We start from the raw sequence: 17,516 nt of genomic DNA, 5'->3' as shown, positions 1-17,516 counted from the left end.
TAGGATGAATTTAAGTGGCACAATTTTTTTTTGTAAAAAGCTGTTTTTAGCTACGGTTAATTTAAAACACTTGCACCCAATGAAAGAGGGTTCGATAATACCTCTTTTGATATATATATATATATAATCACTAGAATATGAAAACTGAAAATATGAAAACTAATGTATGAATCGCATTTTTCATGATTTTTTTTTCATTTCTCTTAAATGTAATTGTGTGGATGTGACCTATAGTCTTAGTTTTATAAGAATCCGCTCTTGAATCATCCGATTTTGATGCATAAATGATATTTTTTTAGGGCTTTATAATCATGGTTCATAATCTTCGTAAATATTCAAGCATTCAAAAATCACATTTTTCATTGAAAATACAAGATCCAATGGTTGATTCTTATAAAATTCACCATGCCAAGTACATCCAGTGATCCACACCGTTGGATTTGCAAAAAAGTGTTGAAAATGCTCATATTTCTAGCTTTCATATTTCAGGGACTATATATATAGTAATGTGATCCTTTTGCCCACCTTCTCGTTCTGCCCCCTCAAAAAGCATCATTTGTGGCATTTTTCTCACATCTAACACCATAGATGTGATCCATAAGTTTTATTTAGTGGGAACCGACTTTTGGATCATCGGAATTTGACCTGTATATAGGTTTTTCTGGTGATCCAAAATCAATGGCTATGAAGGTACTAGTTTTCCCTGACTCATAAAGGCATGTTTTTTCATTAAAAAAACATGATCTAAGAACAAATCAATGAAATTAGTTTTAGATTTTGTTTCTTGTCCCATTTATCTGGTTTAAACAGTTGATGATTTAAGGAAAAGAAAGATAAAATTTAGTTTAATGTTATTATGATGGTCAAATTTACGTCTAGGAGATATCCTCAAGTACAATGAGTCGATTCCCACTAAATCAAACATGCTAAACACATCTAACAGTTTAGATCTTTCATAAAATACTCTAAAACTACAGGGCAAAATGGAGTAAAACAATAAATGGGACCTAATATGATCTCTCTCTCTCTCTCTCTCTCTCTCTCTCTCTCTCTCTCTATATATATATATATATATATATATATATATATATATATATATATCACGGCTGTGAAAAGCGTGGAGGCATAGTGAAGACAAAAGCCTCAAGGTGTAAAGCATAAGCCTAAAAAAGTATTTTTAAAAGTTAAAAAAATATCTAAAAATACAAATAAATAAAAATATTTTCTTTATGAAGCAGCAACCAATATAAAATAAAAAATATCAAATAAATAAAAAAATATGAGAATAAAACAATGAAAGTAACATTAACACAACAACTTGATCTATCTAAGTATCTAACAAATAAAATATGAACATTCAATGAAAATTTAACAAAACAAGTAACAATCAAATTGCTCAACATAATCATATAATGCACACAAATTCATCTAAAGTTCTAAACAAGAAGTAAGTTGATTTTTTATGCATGTTTGTTTGAAAAGCTAGCTCTATCAAACTACTTAAATCACACTTAATAATCCATATCTACACTTAGTCTCACAAACAAAAAACAAATATTTTCATTTAACAAAGAAATTATTTTTAATTTCCATGATCTTACATAATCATATGCATATCTGCAAATAATTATACAAACTTAAAGTAACAATTTACATATATGATTTTTATATAAACAAACTAACAAAATTGACATATATAATTTTTATAGACAATAAATTAATTGCAAAAAATGTAGTTATTAAGAAGAAGGAAAAAAAAAAAAGAAGGATGGAAGAAGAAGAAGCTGAAGAATAAGAAAAATAAGAACGAAGAAGGGAAGAAGAAGAGAAAGGAGAAAAACAAAAGAAGAATAGACTAGACGAGAGAAGTGGGTATGTACCTCTTCTTAGTCTTTCGGTGTGCAAGAAAGAGAGAGAGAGACCGATCAAGCTCAAAAAGGCGGAGCAAAGGTGTTGGCACCTTGGCAGTGAAAATAAAGGGTTCCAAAGGGATGGGGGCTCGAGGGTTTTGTTTGAAACCCTTAACAAATTTTTTTTCATATACATTAGGTTAAAAATGGGATGAAAATAACTTTGGGACGAAAATAACTTTAAAATCCATGTTACACAGTTGACCGCGTTTGATTCGATCAACCGCATGTCCATAACGTGTGGTAGAGATAACCGTGTCATATCTTGTGTCATGCATGATACCCGACCATTTCCACGTGTCCCTATGACATAGGTTAAAATCAAAAGAGGATCATGTCAAAGACGCCTTGAATTGGATGGCGTTCATCTTAAAAATGAAAGACACTCATCAAATCAAAATAGTGAATAAGCTCATTGTGAGCCGTTCATTCTAGATCATTTCGATGCCATGCATTCGGAACATCCCTTTCAAGTGATGGGCATATCATTTGTACAAGTTTTAGATGGCGTTCATCTTGAAAATGAACAACACTCATCAAATCAAAATAGTGAATAAGTTCATTGTGAGCCGTTCATTCTAGATCATTTCAATGCCATGCATCCGGAACATCCCATCCAAGTAATGGGCATATCATTCATACAAGTTTTATATGGCATTCATCTTGAGATTTACGGTGTCCAAAAGTGCTATGACGGAATACACACTGACCTAATGTCATCTCGTTAAAATCTAGCATGATAATTAGGGATGCAGTGGACCGGGGAAATGGGCCCCTACCTCGCCGTTTGGATTGGAGATGGAAGACATGAAATGGAGAATGTACCAGGGATGGAGGTTAAAATCAAAACCCGTGCGAGGATGGAGGTGGGGATGGACTTTTTTCCCTACCCCATCCTCGAGCCTCGTTAAAAAATACTAGTATACCCTTATACATATTATAAAATCCTATATATATATATACCTAACCCTATCATAAAACTCTTTCTTGAATCTCTCCTTTCAACTTCCTCTAACGAGCTACGCAAGCTCTTATTTCTCTCTTCTTCTTCCTCTCCTTCCTCTAACAGTGGAAGGACTGGAGAGACGGGGCCCTACCCCACCTCGCCCCCTTTGGATCGATGTTGGAGAACATGAAACGGAGAATGAACTAAGGATGAAGGTTAAAATCAAAACCTGTGTCGGGATGAAGGCGAGGCTGGAGGGCAAAAATTTGAGACGGGGCGGAGGTGGAGACCTTGTCCCCCGCCCCCGGTCCCCTGCCATCCCTAATGATAATGCTTTCAAGTTGGAGCAGCAGCACCTGAAAATTAATATTTGGCAGGTGCTAGCATTCTAGCAGTATAGAGTCAAATTGGACGACTAAATAGTCAAGTTGCACTATCATAACTAAGGGGTCTTAGGTTCTAATCCCACAAGGCCAAAGACTGTTAATGGTCTGAAATCAGAATATCGAGGTGTGGAAATGAAAAATGCTGACTCAACTATTATTCGGGTTGAGCCGAGGATTTGGGATATGATTTTTGTTAGATATTGAATTAGACCTGGCTGACCCGAGTATTATGTATGGATTTTTTTAACTGTAAATATATGATATAAAATAACCTTAAAACTATAAGAGTAGGGTTTGGGACAATGTTGGCAGTAGTAGAAAATCGATACCATACTAACCTGAATTGGCTATTTTTAATAAATGTTAAAATTGCTTAAAAATAAATTTTAATATTGTTTTAATATATTGTAATGATTTGAACACGTGTCATGTTTTGATTGTCACACAATATTTTTTAATTATTTTTTAGCTGATTCAGAACGATTCACTTGAGAATCGGTATCGGCCAATTCACCCGAATGGTTGGCCAAACGGTTCAGGGGCGATACCGATAGTGACAACATTGGTTTGGGATTCTATTTTCTGACATAAACCAATCCCAACTGGTTGCTATTTCGGCGGGTTTGGGTGAACTCTGATGGACCGGATACGTAACCTGTTGACAGCCTTTAACTTATCCCTAGCTTGCTTATCAAAATAAAATCATTCTAACAGTAACTGATATATCATATGGGGTTAAATCTTAGTTAACATAGCGTTTGTGTTTTAGGTTATATGTTTTTACTCTGAACATGAATTGAATACGGAAATCAATAATAGGTATTACATGGGAAAAAAAATCAATAATAAAAAATAGAAAAATAGTTATATCAGAGGATAATCGTGACAGATAAACATCAAGCTGCGATCACATGAAACGACTGATGATTCTAGATGCTCGATCCGTCACAAGGTCACATAAGCATGACACAGACTGTAATGAAACTCAGTCCATTCAATTCAATATCATGCATGTTGTGAATTTGATGGCTCCCTTAGTTCAGGGATGTGATTGCCATGGGTTTGGGTACAAAACCATTTCTTCAGATAGTTGGTTAGACCTTCCAAACCCACTTAGATAAATGGCTCAGTTCACTATCAGGTATTCATTCAGATCCAAATTCAACAAAAAATCCCAAAATAATTATAAATCTGAGATGTCCAAATCCAGTGGTCGTTGTACTACACATTTTAGATTTCTTAAAGATAGAAGACAATCATATTTGGTTCTGTTTACTGATCTCCAAGTAAATCAAGTCCAAATCCGTTTATGCTAAGAACTGATCAGACCCAGATTCTGTTATTTCCTATATGTTCAGCTACTATACTGTAGCACCTTCAGCTTCATAGTACAATACTGATTCCAGCACATTACCACCAAAATAGAGCCAAGTTAACAACTGCCACAGAAAAGATTCCACAACACGAGTGCTTACACAAGGACGTGCCACACCAGCAGTACTCAAATTAGATAACATGACACGTGGACGCAGTCTATTGGCTATATTCGCATCAGGATAATGCAATGGAACAACAAGGATCACAAGCCTCGAGAGAAACACAAGGATGAGAAAAAACATTTCCACATAAACCAGCACCCCTACCCCTACTTAGAGACACCAAGATACACACAGTGAAGAGAGAGAGAGAGAGAGAGAGAGAGAGAGAGAGAGAGAGAGAGAGAGATTCTTCAAAGGGTTTGTGAGACTCAGAAATGGCGTCAGTAACAGTGACTGCCTCATGCCCAGCATCGACCTTTGGAGGTGCAAAGCTGTCCAAGTCTACAACAGGAGCAGCACAGAGAGTGGGGTTGGCCTTGAGCCAGCAGCCCAAGGAAGGAGTGGTGGTGGTTAGGGCACAAGCAGGGGAAGTGGAAAAGAAGAGCAGCAGCAGCAGGAGGGATGTCGTGTTCGGTGCTGCCATGGCTGCCGTGTTCTGGTCAGCGGTGCCGGCAACCAGAGAGGCAAACGCAGCAGAAGGAGAGCCCAAGAGGGGGAGCCCTGAGGCTAAGAAGCTGTATGCTCAAGTTTGTGTAACCAATCCCACTGCTCGCATATGCCGCTATTGAAAACCAATTCATTTGTTGGTTTCATATTGCGACCATGTGTTTATGTATGTTAACTTGGTTCTTTGCATCTTTCAAGTGCGTGCCTAAATGGTGTTGTTACTTCAACGGCTTCTGCTATAATTTTCTCCTCTTTTTGCTACCCTTGATCGATTTGATTCTTCTACAATCTAGACCATGAAAGGTGTTAGCAAGCTAGAATTTTAGTGGCTTTTCTAGGAAAAGATGGTTTGTTACCAAAATCATTTTCTCATTGGCCTAGACTCAAGTTCAAAAAATGGCAGCTTTTGTCATGAAGTTATATTAATAAATGGATAGATTTGAACCAGAGAAGCATATTTTTGCAGAATTACTATGCTGAACCTCTGTGTTCTAGTATTTTCAGTGTCATCACTTCAGTTCAGCAAACTGGCTTTCCATAGAAATGTTGCGTAACAGTGTTTTCTCTTCGCCTTTCATCGTTCAAGTCTCTTTCCCCTCAGGTCAGGCCCAAATGAAAGAATTCAGAGCACAGTCACGAATCTTGCTACATCCTCGGGAATTCACTTTTCAGCAGCTCGCTTCCATAGCATGAAACCACACATTTCTTTCTTGCTTCTAAGACTTTATGAGAAGCTCATTTTTAAACGTAGACCATAGAGAGACTGCTTTTCCTGATGTATAATCAAAATTCGTTGATGCTAGAACTGTGGCTTTTATGTCAACAGAATTGTACTTTTTTTTTCACAAAAGTTATGCTTTCATTAAAAACTTACTATGTGGTGGCATTTCTAGGAAAAAAATAATAAAAGATGCGTCGAAGCACATGTTCTGCACACTTAACTTCTTATTTGCTTTCCCATATGCTTTTTAAACACTTCACATTTCATGCATTAAGCATTTTTAAGCACTCGCTTCTTGCTTCACGCTTCGACATCACTGCTTGCACTTGCTTCTTACACTAGTAAGTATGATTAAGATTACCTTCCAAGCAATTGTAATCTTATTTACCAGCAGGAACCATCTTATTAGTTCTGATGTACAATACATACAGTTCTGTCTTTGGATCCACTGTTCATGAAATGTAAACTGCAGCTTCAACCTTGACCTGTCGTCAGTTAATTTGCTAACTGAAGTGGATAGTAAAGCATTAAGAACACGAGTCATGATTTTCTTTTCAACAGTTCTAAGCATGCCACAGAAAGAAAGGCAGCTTCAGAGCTTGTCGTTTGAGTCAAATGGGAATTACCAGACCAGATTTGTCAGGCACTGCCACATGTATATGGTGCCAAAATTATGAAGGAACTAAACATTATGGGTGCACAAAGGATCAGAATCAAGAAACTCATCAGTTAGGTATCAACAACGGGCTTATAAAATCAAATAACTCACACCATAGCAGTCAGATTTAAAACTTCCATTGTCAATTTCTGTACTCTAGTTGAAAAATCATGAGGGGAGAACTCAAGGGTGAATTATTACCCTCAGTTATTAATAGACAACTATAAAAAGAATAGGTTAATGCAATGCCTTTGAAGTCTCTTCTTTATCTTCTCAAACAGACTCCACTGTGATATTTACATCTTTGGAATTGATGATTGTTTCTTCTTTTGTTCTGGGCTTTGGAGGGAGAGGGGCAGACTTTGGAGGTTGCTTATTCTCTGACTCAGCCTGTCTCAAGCTAAGGGAGGTGTAGACAGACATTGCACACAAAGCTACAGCTGCCCCACATGTGCTAACTAATCCTGGATTAGTGTGGAAATACATAGAACCTCCCAGTACAATCACGCACGTCTTGAACTGTCCTAGAATAACATGGCTAGTAGCAGAAGTTGCCCTGGAGATGATAAATACAGGCTAATGTCTTTGAAACCAAAATCTGAAAATTGATGGTTAAATAAATTTGATCAAATTCTCACCCAAGTGCCAATGCCCCTGACAACTGGAGTAGAAAACCAAGAGCTGCTGAAATAAGTACAGCGATGGTGTTGTGTAAATTCCAATCGAATAATAATACACCAGGAGGATCTAACCATGGCATCAAAGCAGCTAAAAAGAGAAGGGTCACGGGAGTGGTCTTCCACATCAAGCTGCTCAAGAAAAGGTCATATAGAAGACAATTAGAGGATCACGTGATGGAAATAAAGGGTTCACAGATTCAAATACAAGTTTGAAGACATAAAAACAGTCATCTGTTTAAGAACACACACACACTTACGCAAGTGCCGTCCAGTTCTCCTTCTGTTGCAAATTCGACCATAGAATTTTGTTGACAGCACTGGGAATTATCCATGTTAACGCCACAAGAGCACCAAAATAGTTAAATTGCAAATCTGTAACTGTTGCCACAGCAACACCTAAGGATACCACAGTTAATGCCAACACCTGTACAATCATATAGAGTAGCACTAGTTATCTCCATTGAGTCCACAATTGTGTAGTTAACAGTATGGGAAAAAAGACTCTTCTCGTGCTTCATGAAGGAAAGACAGTAATCTATGTCACAATAGAACCAAATTCTCTTTTAACATTTCGTGAATGAAAGGTCATAATTGATTTAAATTCCAAACAAAGTGATTCCCAAAATGATTTTTTTTTAGGATATCAAGAAGAAACATTCCATTGAGAGGTAATTGAATATTGCCAACAAGCATACCTTATTCAAAGTAACTGTCTTCCCTAACAATATGAATTCTGCTAGAACTATGGTTGGTGTGACAGCAATTTTGGCCATTTGATAAAACCCAACACTGCATTTGAAAAATAAGAAAAGATAGTAAAGAAGGCTTTGTCAGTCTACTCAATCAATTAATCCCATTGAGAGACTGCATTAAGCATGAAGTCCTACAGCTTATGACTTGAAAAACAGACAGAGCCTCACCTGTTGTATTTTAAGCTGACATTAGCGAGACCATTAGAAAGAGCCATCACTGTACCCAGAGCAAACAAGGAAGAGAACGGAGTCGATTTTGATGGAGGAGAGACAGGCAGCAACGACGTTACTCTAAAGAGAACGAGTAATAACCAGGCCACTAAATAATGAATAAATGTGAGGAAAATGGGGAAGTTAAATCCGACTTCCCCCAAGACCTGAATCGACAACAAAACTCAGTTCCATGATCAAACCAGAAAAAGAAAAACTATTTTAAAGAATCAAACAAACAAACCAAATATCTGATATCAATCCAACATCTGAACTCTTTGTTATTCAACAGATGAACACAGACCCACCAATTTATTCACCATGATGATGCTAACTCCCACCAAAAAATTAAATGTCATGGCCACAAAAGGACCACAGAATCGTTGCTGCTGACGCCTAGCTCCTTCTGAAGTTCGAAGTTCATTAAACATAGACGCCCGAATCTCCTCCAATGCACGACCTAATCAATGATTAAATATCAAAATCCCAATCATATACATGAACCTGTGAACCAAGTACTACTGACACTCTTTCTAAGGCGTCAATAAAATCGAATTAGCCATCGAAAAATTCTAAATATATGCAACGCCATTACGTTTTTGCCTTCAAAATCTCAAATAACAAATTCCAACTGATCGACATTGTGAGGTGCGGTTCAGTGGGCAATGAATCAGTGCAGTCCTTCACAATTGCAAATGAGAATTACACAAGAACTCTCTTAAAAGATCCTCTACCCTTCAGTACGCAATTTTTTTCCCATTTTTTGTGAAAATGTTTTGGGCACAGTCACGCATACATTAACTCATTCACCAGTATAAACAAGAAAATGCGTGAGATTCTACAATACCAACAAACGGGTTTCACCTCAACAAGGCATATGCAGACTCCACAGAATCACAGGTGAATAATTGCATGGCATTCGCTAGAAACAGATTTTCTCTTGAGATATCCAATACCAACAAACAATTTTTTTTCTCACAAATACCTCATATGCTTCACTCCTTCACAGGCAAAAACATATCCATGAAACTATCCAGGTTTCGTTTAATTGAAAAGGGGGAAATGTGGAATACCAACCAAAGCAAAAACAAAACACAAACAGAAAAACTCGGGAAACAATGGGAAGATGCGGAATACCAACCAAACCAAATACCGAAACACAAACAAAAAAACTCGAGTAAACAAACAATGCCAAAGAAAAGAAACACCACAGAATGCTCGGGCACCGAGAAATCGAAGCCATACCGGTCTCTCCGGCATCGCTATCTTTTCTTTTGAGGAACTTCCGTGCTTCCGTGCCAAACAGAGAAGTCATGGCTTTCTTGATGTTGAATCCCGCCATCTTCACAAATGCGCCAACCATGCACGAGGAATACCCATACGAAGAAAAACAGGAAGGTGGGTGCCTTCAAAACGAGGCAGAGAGAGATGGAGAGATTATGGAACTCCTAGTCTGAATAGGCCTCCGGAGTACCACATAAGAGATATACTGTTTCTAGGTTCCACAACAGAGAGGCATAGATGGTTATACGATGGTATCGTCGAAAGATTTTTAGGAGAAAAAGCAAGGGAGGAGAGGGGGAAATCCAATTTGGATATTTGCTTTTCTAATGTGGTAAAGGAGAGTTACTCGACATGCAGCAGAACTCAGGGAGCCGGCGGTGCTGCTATATATATGACTAAACAGGCATGTTTATATGGCTTAGATAAATCATAGCAACAAATATCGGCGATTTTATCGCGATTTTTTCAAAACCTGCTATAATTCCGATAAGTTCGTGATATTTTCTACCCATTTTGGAAATGCCATGACTTTATAACGTATATTAATATTTTCATATATTTTTGTTTTTAATGTCTTTTCAGTCAATTTTATATATTTTAAAATTTTAAAAATGCCACTGTTTAACTCAGAAAAAAATTCGAAAGATCATGAGTTTATCCCTTGGCCGAGAAAATCCCGAAATTGAGATTTGTTACTATGTGGCAAGTTAATGAAGTCTCATTCTTTCATCGCTCTTTATTTTTTCTTTTTCTTTTTTATATGCTTATCCATTTTTTCCCCTCTAGTTACATGGATTTTCTAGAGTAAGTTCATACAAAGCCCTTTTACTAATGTATGCCATAAATAGACAAAGGGAGGGAACAACTTGAACTTTGAAGAAGGACAACCAAGAGAAATAGTATTTGCATGTGGGGCCATTTGCTTATTGCTAAGTCTGTGGAAACAGGCTCACTATAAGACTACGTACTGCTGCTAAATAAAGGTGTAAATGTATTTCGGATAGAAGTTTCTTTAATGTTAATAAGGTAAATGTTAACTGTGATCTATAGAGGCCTAAGAAGTTTCCGTTTAACACAAAGAAAGGTTTTTTGATGATTACTTGTATAAAAATTTAAAGAAAGGGGAATATATTCAGCTTGTAGCCTTTCAACTAAGTTCTCTATGCATAAAAGATCATGAAATTTTGAAGGACATGGTAATAGCAGTTGAAAAAATCCCCGCCGTGGCATATGTTCTTGTTGGTTCTTAAGAAGAGAAAATGCTTGCCTTGTATTGGAGAATTTCGTGACAAAGTGGCAAAAAAGTATTATGCAATTATTGGGTTGATATATATATATATATATATATATATATATATATATATATATATATATATATATATATATATATATATATATATATATATATATATATATATAGAGAGAGAGAGAGAGAGAGAGAGAGAGAGAGAGAGAGAGAGAGAGAGAGAGAGAGGCTTCAATTGTAGGTCATCATTCGTAAGCGGTGGTTTCCTGTGAACATCCACAACAAACAATAATAATTGTGCTCTTTTGAACAAGTGAAAATCATTAAAACTTTGCTTCAATTGTAGGTCAAGCATAGGATGCGGCTCGTTCAGCAAAATGGTAGCGTTGCTATTCAAGTTTTCTAAGATGGACAAGAGCCTAAGCCACCACTTAAGTTCACATAAAATCACAGGGGGAGTGATTGGTTCCTCCTACTTGGGTAGAAGGGAGGAGTGAACGGTTTTGATGTTCCTTTCCCTTTTTTTGTTCTTTTTTTTTTAATCTAACCATGCGGATGTAATCTACATGGTTTGTTTGTTAGGAATCAGCTTTTGGATCATCTGAATAAGTGAGCAAATTTTTATAAGGTTTAAAATCAAAAATAAAAAATTTTCTTAAATTTTAAATTTTATAAAATAATAGTTTTTTTTTATAAAAAAAAAGTGATACAAAATTGATTCCTAGCAAATAAAATATGCTGAACACATCTATGAGGTTTGATTTGCAAAATGTGCCTTAGAACATTGAAAATAAACACTGTCTACACCGTATGGATGGTAGGAGGAACCAATTCCTCGGATCACAGGATCTCTAGTTGTTTGCCTACTTAAAATTGCAAGAAAGGTAAATGCCATGGTGCTCCAATCGCATGAGAGGTTTGAAGATTTCAACTAACCTATCATTGGATTTGGTCTGCTATAAAGAGTCTGCATCGCAAAGTGCCAATTTTATCACTAAATTGTCTGAATTCCATATTATACCTTTCTCAAATGCCCAAATTTGAATCTACACAGACTTTTAATGTCTGGACAGAGACGGTCTCTGAACTTGGGATGGTTTCTCCATATATATAAATATAAAAAAAAGTAGCATAATAACTAAGGGTGTCAACGGGTTGGGTTTGGTTCGGACCCAGGTGGTATCAGACTTGGACTCAGTTTTTGGGTATGGTATTGGGTCTGGATCCAGGTTTAATCAGACCCATTATATGAAAAACATATACAAAAAAACTACATTAACCAGACCTGGCAAAACCATATTTTTTATCATTTTTACATTGACAAATTGTGGGTCTTAATCAGAACTTGGGTCGGGTCTGGGTCTGGTATAAAATTTCACAAACAATACCCAGGTCCATGTATTAATCAGACCTTTGGGTCCAGACCCGGGTCTTATTATTTATCACCATACCTGAACCCTATAGGGTTTGGTTCAGATCGAGTCCGGGTAAACCCGAACCGTTGACACCCCTAATAATAACCCTAAATTCTAGAAATCTATTTTAACATACTGCCGTTGCCTTATCATGGTTAGGGCTGTAAGGCTGGGTTGGTCCTGTCCTTAATCCCAAGTTTTGCCTTGGAGGGAGGTGAGCTCATTAAGTGACCCGGTTCTCGATGAGAGTTTTCCTTCATAAAAAAACTTGTGAATCACATTGAGGACGAGAAATAGTGTTCGACCATTAGCCAACAAGATTCCCATGCACGTCCCATGTGCACAGCAATGACACAAGACAACCATCTTAAACACAACGTGTTCATCATAAGCAGAAAGCTACTCAAGCAACAGAATAAAATCACTTTACCACCATTGCTTGTGCTCCACATCATGAACTCAAAGTGCTTCAACAACAAGCATCATGGTTAGCGTGCATCTGTAACTTACCAACACAAGCAAGAACAAACAACTAAAACATACGCACAAATGGGCATGCATGCAAATGTGGCATTTAAGATGCAGAACATTTATGCACTGCGTAATGTAAGCGAATCATACACTTTTTCATCTTAACTTCAAAGGGTAAAAGGTAAAAGAACTCGTTCAAGGAAATTAGCTGCAAATTAGAGTACTTAACCTGTTCAACAAGTTCAACAAGCAGGAATCCAACCATAACCCTTAACCTAAAGTGGGAGCCTAGCATCACTCTCAAGTAGGTGCTTCATGTCATATAGGAATTCAGAGGTAAGCTTCGACTGTGCATTCAACTCTTCTCGAATATCCGGATGACTCCTGAACCACTGACCAGTTATTTTACGCACATATGTCTGAATCAGTGCCATGGCACTGGATGCTTATTGCACATCTTCAGATACTCCACCGCCAGCTCTGCCTGGTTCAGTTCACCTTCACCTGATTCTGCTGAGAGCTTGCCACCATTGCCTCAAAACAAGCATGTGCATTAGCAGGTGACACACATAAACATGTTTAACAGCTTTGATGGCATTCCAACCTGCTCTAAAGGTTTTTCCATCCTTCTGATCTCTGGTTCTAAGTTCTAACATGTACTGCAAAGGGAGTAGCCAGCTTCTTCCCACATCCTTGAGGACGGGAAAAATATGGATCTTGCAGGAGACATGCACAAGCAGATTCTATGCCAACTTTTGATTCTTGAACAAGGGATTTGATAAATCCATCAGGAAGGCTCCTTAGTTGCCTGGCAATGCGCTGTGGGACAAGTAAATAGACGTGAATTATTTGCAAGCACGCGCGCGCACACACACACACACACACACACATTCCTAGAGACTGTCAAGTGATGTAAACTACCAAAAACCATCAGGGGCCAAAAAAGGGTAGTTTATTAATTATAGTTTGAAAATAAAAGTGAATTTTTTAACACTAAAAGTAACTATAATTTTTCAAAATACCATCTCAAGAATATCTCAGGAATTTAACTCAATTATGTTTGCTACATCTAAATTAAAGTGTGCGTGTATGTGTGTGTGCACGCTAGCTCATGTGTATATGTGCTGATGGTTGAGACTAAACACAACGTTCATAGGATTAAACAACATAATTAGGTGGAGATACATTTACATAATCATGCGATCAATCATGGATGCTTGGTGAAAATTGAAAAGAAAAATGTTGTGATTATATGCATGAACTATTTTGCTTTTAACATTGGTCAGGTAATGTTGGCATTCAAAATTCAATGAATACAACAAGGTGAAATGTGTATGGCACACACCATTGAATTTGTCCTCAGCAAGAGTCAAAACCAATTGTGGTCATGTTATAAGTTGCATTTCAAGCAGCACGTTGATGGCCTGTAGTAGTAAAATGACAAATCCTTCAAAGGTTGGTTGTTCCGGTGGCATCACACAATAAACATGTGGTAAGATATTAACCCGGAAATCATACAAGCAAATCAAATCCTTTTCTGGGAGTAAAAACTACACGACTCGCTCATGTAAGGCATCTTGGACAGCAGATGTCCAAGCAGTTCTAATCTTATCAGCCATTCAGAACCAAACAGATCTTATGAAGAATTCTTGAATTTATAGAGGTTGGCACTTGGAAATTATATGAGTTTAGATGCTTGTTTGTGTAAGGTATACAAGGTTTGTGAGGGCAGTATGATAGATCAATAGATTAATCATACTCAAGCAACAGAATAAACTCACTCACTCTACCACCATTGTCTGTGCTCCACATCATGAACTCAAAATACTTCAACAACAAGCATCATGGTTAGCGTACATGTGTAACTTGTCAGCAGAAAAAAAAGAACAAATATTTAAGACGTGCACAAATGGGCGTACATGCATAAATGGGCGTGCGTGCATGCAAATGTGGCATAAAAAATGCAGCGACATTTATGTGGCACAAAATGTAAGTGAATGATACACTTTTCCATCTTAACATCAGTGGTTTAAGAACTCATTCAAGGAAATCAGCTGCAAATTAGAGTACTTAATCTGTTCAACAAGCAGGAGAGTCACACCATAAGCCCTTTATGTAAAGTGGGAGCCTAACGACTCTCTCAAGTAGGTGCTTCGTATAATATATATAAATTATATATATTATAATATATTAATAGTATACATATGTATAATAAGATATTATTAACTTTGATATTGACTTTTGTTTGAATAATTTTTAAGCTAGTGATTGAAATAAGGAAGCCGGTAGTCACCATGGATGATAGAAGTTGGATTCAAAATGATAGCTATTTATGCCAACAAATAAGATCCATGATACATGCAAATAATTTGGATTACCTATCCCATTGATAGATCGAGTGCTGAGTGAATGGAGTTTGTAGCTTTATCAACTTTGTTCAAGAGAATAATGCAATTAATGAGAGAAAGATAAGGTGCTCGGGCGTAAGATGTAACCATTGTTTATTTCAATTAGTCAAAGATGTTGATCACATGGTATGTTTTGGTTTTGTCCAAAACTACACACTATGGCATTGTCATGGTGAACCGGTGATCCCACCAACAAGACATCATGTTGATGCATATAAAGATAACGTAGATGGCATGGATGAATTGATACATGATGCATTTGGAATGCATAATTCTCATGGTGATAGAACAGAAAAGCCTATTGAAAGTTAGAGTTCAGAAATTGATGCATACTTCAATTTGTTAATTAATGTTGAACAAGAACTATATCCCGAATGACTAGATTTATAAAGTTATCATTCATTGTTTGCCTGTTTCATATAAAATATCTTAATAAATAGAGTAATAAATCATTTGATACGTTGCTCGACTTATTGCAAGAGACATTCCCTGAAGGTGTACAATTGCCAAAGTTTTTTCATAACATAAAAACAAGAATTGAAAATTTTGGTCTCAAATATGAAAATAATCGATGTATGTCCTCACAATTGTATGTTATATTGAAAGAAACTACTGAAAAAGAGGTATGTGATTTTTGTAAGTTGAAGGTCAATCAAATAGTATGTCTTCACAATTGCTTCTCGCATATCTTCAAATCACCATGTAACAAGTATAAAGTAGTTCAACTAAATTATTAGATTGGCTGAAAGCAGTTGATGAATATACACTAGTTCAGCTGAAATTAGCGTAAAGAATATAGTACTTACCGCTTCCAATAACAAATCAGGGCCATTTTCATAGACCTGAACAAATAATTGATGGTCTTCCTTCATATGCCATCAAATTCGATAAAACTCATGTAATATCGATTTAAGAAAATACAATCATTTAATCACATCTTCAAAACTAAAACTTCAGGAACCAAACAACAAATTTAAAGGATGGCAACTCAGCTTTATAAGTTTATAACATCATCAAGTAAAACTAAAACATCTCAACATCATACAACTCAATAAATGGTAAATTAATGTGGCCAGAAAAAGAATTGTTTTTCATGAACAATGAAAAAGCTAAATGTTAAAAAGAAATCATTGGTGGGCGTTTGGATGAACCAACTTATCGAGAAAATTAAAAAGAATGCTTGGAGATGACATTTTATTCCAGAATGCAACTTCCCAACTTATGCTACTCTTAATTCCCTAAGTTTATCCCACATATCTAGAAAAACATGGCAAATGAGTGCATACATACACATCCCTTAGTTTTAAAGACCCTAACACTCGATTTTCAATATTAATTGCCACATAATTTGATCTAATTTTCAGAATTGAAAATTAATTCAACAATAATTGTGCATAAAACATGATAATGAAAAAAACTTGATTACTGTTGTGATTTCAAGAAATCAACAAACCCAGGGTTTCGAATGTTGATCCTTACAATGGAAACATTCTCCTGGTGTCCGTAGTTCCATAATTTGCACACAACTTATGACATCAAACTTAGAAGTGAATACTTCGATAAAAGAAGGGAAAGGGAGGAGGAGGGAGGATTTGAGCCAGCGATGCTTGCTTTGTATATCGTACACCCAGTGGAAAGGTAATTGGGGTTCTTGCCAGAGTAAGTATCAGTGCGTAGGCAGCTTCGACTCCATAATTCCAGTAGAGGAACGAGAATTGGAGCTCAAAGTTGTCAACCATGGGAGCAACAATCAGCTTGGGGTTGCTCAATTTCCCCCAATGAGCCCACTGCCACTATGTTCGCCCTGCTCCGACACAGACAATTCGGCGATGACAACAACAGTGAAGATGATCGTGACCATGAATCGATAGATCAATGGGGCCGACGGCGGAGCAAAGCTCATCGTCTTGCAAGAATCAGATTTGGCTCGTTAGAAACTATGCATTATTTTAAAATTGAAAATATTAGGGTTTGAACTTTAAACATATGGAGTGAAGCTTAAGTCGACTCATTTACATACAAAATTGCTGCAAATATGATATTGGACAAAAAATCTATATTATGACCGCACTATAAAATATGAAATTAAATTAATTATAGAAAAATAACAATAGCAAGAAGGTAATAGGAAATAGGGAAAAGGGAAAAGAGAATGGTTTTTTAAAGAACGGAAAATGAACCTATTGAACAACAAATTTGACATGTTTCTCAAAAAACTTTACAATATGCCAAAATACGCCTTATGACCAATTATGTAGATTCTTGACTTTTTTAAGACTTTTTTACCAATAGCACTCAAGGAAGTCCCCGATTTTCGTGTGTTACATCGCAATGCTCTCTTCATCTTGCTAAATCTCATTAAAAATAAAATTCATGTAATATTTTCACATAAATAATGTATTTCACACAAATAGTACGAAAAGCGTGATACTTCTTGCAAAAAT

The 17,516-nt window shown here is 36.6% G+C and overlaps 2 protein-coding genes across 2 annotated transcripts; one reads left to right on the top strand and one right to left on the bottom strand.

The window, feature by feature from the left end:
* Nucleotides 1–4,889: 4,889 nt before the first annotated feature.
* On the top strand, nucleotides 4,890–5,454 carry LOC149847721 (photosystem II 5 kDa protein, chloroplastic-like). The gene has a single exon (XM_089997151.1). It carries the CDS (start codon nucleotides 4,996–4,998, stop codon nucleotides 5,347–5,349), a length of 354 nt encoding a protein of 117 aa, XP_089853277.1. The 5' UTR covers nucleotides 4,890–4,995; the 3' UTR covers nucleotides 5,350–5,454.
* Nucleotides 5,455–6,879: 1,425 nt separating this feature from the next.
* On the bottom strand, nucleotides 6,880–9,551 carry LOC149847720 (nucleotide-sugar uncharacterized transporter 2-like). Its single transcript, XM_090002031.1, has 7 exons — nucleotides 9,494–9,551; nucleotides 8,557–8,708; nucleotides 8,207–8,415; nucleotides 7,982–8,075; nucleotides 7,544–7,710; nucleotides 7,245–7,415; nucleotides 6,880–7,162 (listed from the first exon to the last, which is right to left on the bottom strand). Exons 2-7 carry the CDS (start codon nucleotides 8,677–8,679, stop codon nucleotides 6,880–6,882), a joined length of 1,047 nt encoding a protein of 348 aa, XP_089858157.1. The 5' UTR covers nucleotides 8,680–8,708; nucleotides 9,494–9,551.
* Nucleotides 9,552–17,516: the final 7,965 nt, after the last annotated feature.

The sequence above is a fragment of the Nuphar pumila genome, chromosome 1 (genome assembly GCF_984573655.1).
Source record: "Nuphar pumila chromosome 1, dmNupPumi1.hap1.1, whole genome shotgun sequence".
NCBI lineage: Eukaryota > Viridiplantae > Streptophyta > Magnoliopsida > Nymphaeales > Nymphaeaceae > Nuphar > Nuphar pumila.
This window is presented reverse-complemented; position numbering and strand designations above follow the sequence as displayed.